The 10,668-nt window shown below is 35.2% G+C and overlaps 1 protein-coding gene across 1 annotated transcript; it reads left to right on the top strand.

Annotated features, from left to right (window-relative positions):
- Positions 1–2,806: 2,806 nt before the first annotated feature.
- Positions 2,807–5,292, top strand: LOC111434480 (7-deoxyloganetin glucosyltransferase-like). Its single transcript, XM_023071891.1, has 2 exons — positions 2,807–3,364; positions 4,221–5,292. Exons 1-2 carry the CDS (start codon positions 2,854–2,856, stop codon positions 5,171–5,173), a joined length of 1,464 nt encoding a protein of 487 aa, XP_022927659.1. The 5' UTR covers positions 2,807–2,853; the 3' UTR covers positions 5,174–5,292.
- Positions 5,293–10,668: the final 5,376 nt, after the last annotated feature.

Genomic DNA, 10,668 nt, shown 5'->3' with positions numbered 1-10,668 from the left:
GATAAGGTACTCAGCCTTATCCTTATACTATAGATCATTTTGACTATATACTTGAACTTGATCCACTCTTATGTCTCTACATATAGTTCAAGTAATCATACTATAGCCAGAGTGTTCTTAGTTTATTGGATTTAGATTAATGATCGTAAAGTTCACTTTATTCAATAACAATTTTTACTGAATAAACATCAATAATAACTTTATTGAAAATAGAATATATCTTTGTTTACAAACTATGAGTTTTAGGACATAAAACCCAACATTTTCAACACTTATGATATAAATTATTATGATTTTAGACATTTTCTCGTGTCGCTAGGATATAAATTAGTACTACTTTGGACCTTTTTCTCGTGTCGCTACCCGAGCGATAATAATTAGGAGGCAATACAGCTGTAGCAAAAAAAAAAAAAAAAAAACAAAAAACAAAACAAAGTTGGTGACAACGTTGAATCACAGTACGGCAGTAGGTAGCAGCAGACAAAAGAAGAAGACAACGAAGTACGATGCCATCATCCATACATAAATTCCCGACCTTTACTTAAAAAATGAGAGTAATACGTGGTTTGAGTATTTTAAGAAATACTTGGTAAATAACTGTATTGTTGGGTTGAAAAATGAAAACGTGGTTTGAGTAGGTTAAGCTGCTCAGTGTGTACTAACTCGGCGTCGGAGACTTACATAGGTTGATTTGGATTTCAAGGGATAAATTCAGACTAGCTCCAAAGATAAATTAGCGACTCCGACTTAAGTTACTCAAGTACGTGACTCTACTGTTGGTTTGGTTGGACGAATTGTATGACGTATGATGATGTGTGCCTCGTGACCCCTGCACGTATCATGATTATGACTGTTATGCTATACAATGTTACAAGTTATGAAACCTCAACACACCTTGCCATGTAAATTATGTTAAGTACGAAAGATATGATAAGAATTACGTAGGAATGTTTCATAGACTCATTATGTTACGAATGAATGGAGGTTTAACTTGCCTTTAAACTTATGCCATAATTTTAAGTTATAGAAACCTCATGCATTTTTGTGTGTCATATGCATCGAGATACTTTTCCATTATGACTAGTACTTAAGCATACCTTACGATATTTATATTATATGGGTCCTTTTCCTTTGTGGTGTCCAACAATGTGAGCATGTATACGAGCCCGTCTGATGGGTCCACGTATGTGTGGCCAGTGTGTAGGAAGTACTACTCATTCAACCAAGCCCGAATTTGAAAGGAAAGCTCAAGCCATGTCATGATATTTTTACGAATGTGTTTGCATTTTCCGACCCTAATAGTGGAGTTAGTTGCGGACCATAGTGAATATTCAAGCTATGATATTTTACTCGAGCTAAATTCAAGTCGCGGACCGAACACGGACTTACACAACCACAATATTTCAATTATTGGTATAAAAAGTTTTTTGTAATTATTTAGAACATAAATTTCTTTAAATAGAATTTTTTGTCATTTTCTGAAAAATGTCCACATTTTTTTTGGCTTGTTTTCTTTATTGTTCCAAGAGACAAGCCATATGGTCTACAATGATTTGTCAATGATCTGTCTTGGTCGTATTTATCAAATTTACGATTTTACCCTAACACCCTTCCATAGCAAACCAACAAAATCAGCTCTCAACATGTAATTTCACACTTCAATTATAGCAAAAATAATAAACTATTCAATAATAATGCCGCTATAATATAGTGGTTGGTTTACAACCGATGAATCTAAACCCACGGCGATATTATTCGTTTTGAGTCATTAAGCGTTCGGTCAGCCTTAGCTTTACAGTTTTAAACTATGTTTACTAGAAAGAAGTTTCCACGCTCTCATGAGAAATGTTTTGTTCCCCTCTCCAATCGATGTGAGATCTCACAATCCACCCTTTTAGGGGTGCAGTGTCTTCACTGACACATCGCTCGGTGTCTGATTTTTATATCATTTGTGACAGTTCAAGCTCACCGCTAGTAAATATTGTCCGTTTTGGTCCATTACATATCACCGTCTACTAGGGAGAGGTTTTCACACCCTCATAAGTAATGTTTTGTTCCCTTCTCCAACTGGTGTGAGATCTCACAATCCACTTCTCGTGACCCAGCGTCCTTGCTGGTACATTGCCCGATGTCTGGCTCTGATACCATTTGTAACAACCCAAGCCTAACTACCACTAGTATATATTGTCCACTTTTGCCCGTTGTTGATATAGTAATGTTTTGTTCCCTTCTCCAATTGGTGTGAGATCTCACAATCTACCATTTTAGGGGTTCAGCTTGGTTCTGATATCATTTGTAACCGTCCAAGCGGACCCTTTTAGGGGTTCAGTTTGGTTCTATACCATTTGTAACCGTCCAACCTCACTGCTAGTAGATATTGTCCGTTTTTGCCTGTTACATATCACCATTACCTCACGATTTTATAACGCGTCTACTAGGAAGAGGTTTCCACACCCTCATAATAAATATTTCGTTCCTCTCTCCAACCAGTGTGGATTCTCACAATCCAATCCACACCCCTTGGTGGCCAATATCCTTGCTAACATACCGCCCGGTTTCTAACTCCGATACCATTTGTAATAGTCAAAGCCCATCACTGCTATATATTATCCGCTTTGGCCCATTATATATCGCCATCAGCCTCATAATTCTAAAACACGTCTACAAAAGAGGTTTCCACACCCTCATAAGAAATATTTCATTCTCATCTCTAATTGATGTGAGATCTGACACAAAATGATTAGTTCAAAAAAAGTTTCTCGATTCCACGTGAACCCGTTTCCTCATTCTATAAAAGAACGTATAACGCACCCCGAAGAGATAGAGAGAGCAAACCCAAAAGAAAGAATAGCAATGGGTTCGCTTTACAAGGCAGAGAAACCTCATGCCATTTTCATCCCATATCCAGCACAAGGCCACATAAGTCCGATGCTAAAGCTAGCAAAGCTCCTCCACAACAAAGGCTTCCACATAACCTTCGTCAACACAGAATACAACCACAAGCGGCACCTCAAAGCCAGAGGCCCCAACTCCCTCGATGGCTTGCCTGACTTTCAGTTCAGAACCATCCCGGACGGGCTGCCACCGTCGGAGGTGAAGGACGCTACACAAGATGTGCCATCGCTTTGCTACTCCACCTCCCGCAATTGCTTGGCTCCACTTTGCAGCCTGATTTCAGAGATCAATTCAAGCCATATGCCGCCTGTTTCTTGTGTTGTTGGTGATGGTGTCATGACTTTCACCGTCTTGGCTGCCCGTCAGTTTGGGATCCCCATCGCCATTTTTTGGACGGCGAGTGCTTGTGGGTGCCTTGGATATATGCAGTATAGAAAGCTTGTTGAGCAGGGCATTGTGCCTCTTAAAGGTATCAACATCCTCTTCTTTTTTTTTTTTCCTCTTTTGGTTAAAATTTTATTCATTAACATCTACCATTTTTTTTTTAACCCAAGATCTGTTCTACAGAGCTAGAAGATATTAGGTGCTAGTTGATATTGTCTTTTTTTTTTTTTTTTCTTATGTGATATTGTCTACTTTGAGCATAAACTCTCGTAACTTTACTTTGGACTTACTTAATGGAGAGAGTATTCTTTGATTATAAACCTATGATCAATCCCTAAATTAGCCGATGTGGGATTTTCATCATCCAACACCTCCCCTCGAACAAAGTACGCATCTCCTTAATCGAGACTCGACTCCTTTTTTTTAGAGTCTTAGTCATTTTTTACTATGCCTCCAAGGAGACTTGACTCCTTTTCTTTTGGAGTCCTTTGTTTGACATTTGAAGATTTACTAATCTATTGGCACGACGAAGTTTAGGGTATGACTCTGATACCATTTTTTGATGAACATGACTCTCCACAGTAGTATAATATTGTCCACATAAACTCTAGTTGAAAATGTAAAATATCATAACAAATTTTAATATTAATAATATTTCACACTTAATTATATATATATATATATAGTTTTTCAACGAGAAAAAGAAATATATATTTTTGTTATCTCTTTATTTCTTTACCTATATATATATACACAAGCGAATATATATAATTAATATTCCAAGTCTCATTTCGTTGATAAGGATTCTCTCTCCCGATTCTCTCTCATTCTCAGCCATAACTTTTATAGGATAAATAGATATCTCTATCTACTGCTCTTAAAAAAAATTGATATCCTTATTTACTTTTTGATTTATTTATTTTTTAATATTCTTTTTACAGATAAAAACTTTATGACGAACGGAGATCTGGAAACAACGATCGAATGGATTCCACCGATGGAAAGAATTCGTCTAAGAGATATCCCAAGTTTCATTAGAACAACAGATGAAAATGACATAATGCTCAACTTTTTCATTGAACAATGTGATGCTCTCCCTAAAGCTGATGCAATAATTATAAACACATTTGATTCACTTGAGCATCACGTGTTGGAATCACTTTCTTCCAAGCTTCCTCCCATTTTCCCAATTGGTCCAATCAATTCCTTGGTTTTCGAGCTGATCGAGGACGAGAAAGTCAAGGATATCCGTTCAAATCTATGGAACGAGCAATCTGAGTGCGTCGAGTGGCTGAATTCCAAGGAACCCAACTCCGTGTTGTACGTGAACTTTGGAAGTATCACAGTGATGAATGAAGAGCAACTGATTGAGTTTGCATGGGGTCTTGCAAATAGCAAGAAGCCGTTCTTGTGGATTACAAGACCCGATCTTGTGGAAGGGAAATCAGCAATGTTGCCAATTGAGTTCTTGGAAGAGACAAGAGAAAGAGGTATGTTGGCTAATTGGTGTAACCAAGAGGAGGTTTTGAAGCATGGTTCGATTGGAGCGTTTTTGACGCATAGTGGATGGAACTCGACGATGGAAAGTATTGTGAGCGGAGTACCGATGATTTCGTGGCCGTTTTTTGCTGAGCAACAAACAAATTGTCGCTATTGTAATACCGAGTGGGGAAACGGGATGGAGATTGATAACAATGTGAAGAGAGATGAAGTCGAGAAGCTTGTGAGAGAGTTGATGGAAGGGGAAAAGGGTGAAACCATGAAGAACAATGCTACGGAGTGGAAGAGGAAGGCCGAGGAGGCTTGCAAGATTGGTGGTTCGTCGTGCACAAATTTGGGTCGAGTTATTAACGAAGTTCTTCTATCCAATAAGATGATCAATGGGGGAAAATAACCATGTTTCTCGATCATTTGACCAGAAATGTCTGTTTACTCTTCTTGTTTTTGGTTATTCGTATGGCTCTATTTATATGATATTTAATAAAGAATTGAATGATTCTAAAGTTAATTTGATCTCGTAAGAATCCACAGTTGAAACATCCTCAATATGTTGATATATTTATACAACGAAGGTAGAAATCGGTGTATTTATATGACTTGACGATTTGAGCAACCCTACTATCCGACCCAATTGTTAGATTTCTTTTTCTGATTTAGATTCGGTTGAATTTTTGAAAAGTCAAAAAATTCTGTTTGGTTTGCGGCTTGAAACGTTTTTGGTCGAGTCAACCCAACCAACCCGAAAATAGGGTTCACAACCCAATGTAATCAAACCACCAACCCGAAAATAGGGTTCACAACCCAATGTAATCAAACCAGACTTTTAAGATTGTTATGAAGATTAAGAATATTTAATGTTTGTATCAAAAGTTAGATATTTGATATTTGAATTTTATAAGACTTTAGTTATCAATGTAACATTTATTGTGAGAAGATAACCCAACCCTGCTCGAAAATTTTCGGGTTAGGTAGTAAACTCTATTTAGGTCATCAATCGAGTTAACCTGAAAAATCGAATGTCCAAAATTTCTACCCAACTCAATCCGTGTACACCCATAAGTAGAAGATTTGTGAAAATCGATAGTAACGAGAAGAAAATGAACATCTAGAAGCTCGAGCACAAGACGTTCTGGTTGTAACGACCTAGATCCACCGCTAGCAGATATTGTCCTTTTTGGGCTTTCCCTCAAGGCTTTAAAACGCGTCTGCTAGGGGAAGGTTTCCACACTCTTACAAAGGGTGATTTGTTCTCCTCCCCAACCAATGTGGGACATCACACTGGTCAAATACCATATTGACTCACTAATTAGTCGACCCAAAACCTGAAATTGATGGGTTATAGTAAATTTAATTATAATGTACTCAATATGAATCATGGACACGAGTATCTCGATGATATATTTATTAACATATTCATAAAATTAAACTTTGGAGAACAATTAAAAATGATATTTTAATCCTCGGGAAGAACAAACGATTTGACAAATAAAAAAGTGCTCTTAAGATCCATAAGTCCTATGTTATAATATCTTGTATGGTTTAAAAAAGATTAATGGAAAGGAAATACATAGAGATTATGAACAAAATTGATTAGTTAAAAGACTTAGAACTTCAAATTGGCTCGTCAATCGGACAAAAGATTTAAATTTAATCGTAATGGACAGTTCTGAATTGTTGGTCTATATTTATAGGTTATAGATTAGGTTAGAACGACTCAAAATAATCCTAGAAGTAGGGGATTCAATTAAACGAGAGTCAGAAGAAGTTGAAATTTCACCTTGGTCATCAATAAGTTTAGCGAAGTCATTTATAACACGACTTAAATAAGTCTCACTTACTGGTATCTGAGCAATTCTTCCCGTTATTTTTACAGAACTAGGTTAAATTTCAAGGTAGGACGAACAAGCCACAAAAGAGGCATTGCTCGCTTCTCGCTTACAAACAGAAACTCCATCTTCAACCTATTCCATTCCCCCGTCTCCCATCCCTAGCTCTGAGATATTCCTTCTTCACTCACGCAATATTGCTGAATCGAGCTTTCGAATTCTACAGAGCTTCGTGCAAAAAAGATAAGAAAATGCTCCTAGTTAGAGAATCGTTACGAGAATCTACCTGTTTTCGGTTCTAGATGTGAAAAGAGTTTGTTTAGAATGATTTGAATCCTTTATTCAAATTTTTATTTAGTAAAAAATATTTATATATTTATTTTGAAACATTAAATTAAGATCTGTAATTCAATTTCAATATATATTGGGAAACATTACCGTCTAAAGAGACGTTTCGATATCCGCCACTAATTTCATTTCCTATCTTCGAGAAATTTCTTATCCCATGATGTATTAGGCGCCCATATAAGGTTGTGAAACGAGGGTCGGGTCATTGATAACGACATTTATTTAGTATTGGTTCAATAATTCCAAACTTCTTGTGGAATTTTCTTCCTTTTTTTGTTTTTTTTTTAAATTCCTCAAACTCGACAAAAGATATTACTCAAAAGTATGACCTCTTCAAATCATAGCATGTGGCATCAATTTATTTCTTTATGGGGGTATTTTGGTAAATTCACAAAAGGGTTTGATTGATTTTTAATTCAAAGTTGTAAATTCCAAGAAAACATGTCACATTTTATTTGTCGTTACTCCATTAAATTATAATTCAAGCAACTTAGTTTTGAAGATCTTGAGAATCTTGATCTAAAAATATTCGTTCAACAATATTATCTCTCGATTCTCGATAAATAAAATGTTATCACGTCTTTAAAGTATTATAAAAATATTCTATTTTCTATTTTTAACTAAAGTTAATTAGAAAAAATATCAAATCGGCTTTTTGTTATTATTATATAAATTGATGAATGAAAAATACACGTGGAGATTAACGTAGACATTTTTTTTTGTAAAAGTCCAAACCCACCCCTAATCAATACTATCTGCTTTGGCTCGTTATGTATCACTATCCACCTCACTGTTTTAAAATGCGCATGTTAGGGAGAGGTTTTCACACCGCTACAAGGAATGTTTTGTTTCTCTCCTCAACTAAAAAAATAGATAAATTCATGGGAGTGGACATAGTATTTATAGGTTTAATATTAAACAAAAAAAAAATTAAATAGTTATGAAATGCAATTAAAATTTTGTTATTTTTAAAATTACCACGTTTACATGGGAGTTAATGTTAAAGTTTCTCATGTATGCATACGATTGTTCGATGTAGAGTAATAACATGGTTTAGGCACCACAAGAGTCGAGAGATGTTGAAATACTGATGTAAAGTAAGAACGAGCATAAAAGCACCGAGTTGTTTTAGAGATAGTTCAACCATTTACCCTATTCATATTTATCTAATATTTTGAATGTCTTAAAAAAAATGAATAAATGAACTTTTTATGAACTAAAATTGTATTAAAATTATACTTTTATTAAGAACAAACTCAAACAACTCTAAGTTGAAAATTTTACCATCTAAATCATTGAATTTGGTCGTCAAAAAAAAAAAAAAAAAACTCAACCCTACCCACTGAGATCCGTACCCAATTTGAAAGCTAGAAACTTAAAAACTTTTCAAAGCTTCGCCGTTGAAGTAACCAAAGCGATGATGGCCCTTTCTACTTTTTTGGTGCGTGATGCGGTAGAGTTATCATTAAAAAAAAAAAAAAGTAATACTAACTTGATTTCGTACAGAGATGTCTTGTCTTTACTTGAAAAGTAAGAGTAGCACGTGGCTTGAATATTTTAAAAAATACTCTACTATTGGGGTTAGGAAATGGATACACAAGCAATCATAGACGAACCCAAATCTGGGCTAAATTTGGATGTGTAATACTTATTGTAATGTGTACAATACAACATCATAACATCATGACAAACATAAATGTTGTAAGGTATGCCTTGGATTATAATGAGAAAGTATCCCAATAAAAATGACACATAAATGTATGAGGTTCCATGGCTACAAATCATATAATATGCAGATCGTACGGTAGTTATTTCATAAATATTTCCTTTCTCCAATCGATGTTGGACCACCACCAAATCCACCCCCTTTGGGGCCAGCGTTCTTACTGGCACACCGCTTTGTGTCTACCCCCTTTGGAGAATAGCGAGAAGGCTGACACATTATCCTTATCCGGTGCTTGGCTCTGATACCATTTGTAACGCCCCAGATCCACTGGGAGCAGATATTGTCCTCTTTGGACTTTCCCATTCAGGCTTCCCTTCAAGGCTTTAAAACGCATCTACTAGGGAAAGGTTTCCACACCCTTATAAAGGGTGATTTGTTCTGCTCCCCAACAAATGTGGGATATCACACTTGTCCCTTGAAATCCAAATCAACCTTTATTCGTTCACGACATTGGATTACAACTCATCAATCGACTTAGTCTACCTATAAAAGTTATCATACTCGTCTCAAATGCCTTTAAAAGTACGAAAGTCGACTCCAAAAAGGTAAAAAAAAATGTAGGAAATAAACCCAAAATGGAAAAATGGGGTAAAAATGAAGATCATTCGAGTGTTTGGTGGAGAGTATTGGGTTTGGGTTGGCTGTCGGTTTTGGGTCGTGGGTGTTTGGACCTTGGGGGTTGTGGGCTTATGGGTTGCTGTGTGGATCCGAATATGCGAGATTCATGGTTAAACGTATTTTACTTGAAGCGTTTTTATATTGGGTGACCTCCTAGGAATTTTTCTAAAATGCATGTGAGTGAGAAAAAATAATATTAGAAGAACTCGGGTTGGTATGTGGTAATAGTTTTCACTCTTAAAAAGCGACAAGTAGGTAACAGAACTATACTGCAGGGGATACAGAAGAATGCTTGGGCCATTAGATACCCAATCTAGATTTCAAATTCTTATTCAAATTTTGAGCATAAACCGTCATGAATAGTTACAAACTTAACTAAAACGATATTTTCATCCACAAAGTCACAGGTTAGGATAGAGATGAGGAAGCCTTACGTGTCGTATTCTGACCACCTATTTTATTTTCATTATCGTGGAAAATCTTTTCTTGTATATATATATTTTTAACAAAAGCAAAATTTTCAATATAATTTTCAATATATATAAGGTTGAAGTAACAAAAATACCACCCGATTCCTAACATTATTCCTAAAAGTTCAAACTTTGAGATTACAACATAGTCATTAAAAATTTTAAAAATCTTACTTCGACATCTATCGTAACACTATTTAAAACAAGTATAAATGAAACTTCTTAGGTAGGAGGTAACAAAACATTATAGGCAGTAACTGTGTCGGAAATTAAAAAAATTATCTGTACATTCGACTCATAGCTAATCTTGAATACACATCAAACCTTTTACACATCGAACCTGTTAGAATCACACAATAATGCACACACTCGATCTAGATGACAACAACACACGCTCATTGAACATAAAAAACACAATGACTAATTCAAAAGGTTTATATTGATGAATTCAAATATCCACCGATAATATATAGAAAGAGAATAGTTATATATATATAATTTCAGTCTACTGTGTATAGTTTTACCATATATAATCACTTACCCCATATAACTATCTACTATATATATCTCTATCGATTTTTACTGTAAATAGTTATTTATATATATATATTTATATTAAACGGGGTAAGGACGAGGATGAACGAGATTCTCTATATATTTATCGGCCGTTACGCTTCTTACTAGGAGTTAATAATTTGAAGGATGACGTTAAAATTTGATAATGATGATGAGAATCATATATAATTACATACCATTTGAAGCTAATTTGGAATTAATTATAGGATATCATAAAAAGTAATAACATTGAAGGATATTAAAAGCAAAAAAAAACTTGGTTTCACATTGGGCCTATACAATCACAATCAAATTCATTGCTACAATTTACCTCTCAAAACGTCTT

This window comes from Cucurbita moschata, unplaced genomic scaffold (genome assembly GCF_002738365.1).
Source record: "Cucurbita moschata cultivar Rifu unplaced genomic scaffold, Cmos_1.0 Cmo_Scf00045, whole genome shotgun sequence".
Taxonomy (NCBI): Eukaryota; Viridiplantae; Streptophyta; class Magnoliopsida; order Cucurbitales; family Cucurbitaceae; genus Cucurbita; species Cucurbita moschata.
Note: the sequence above shows the minus strand (reverse complement) of the source record. Positions and strands in the feature narration are given on the sequence as shown.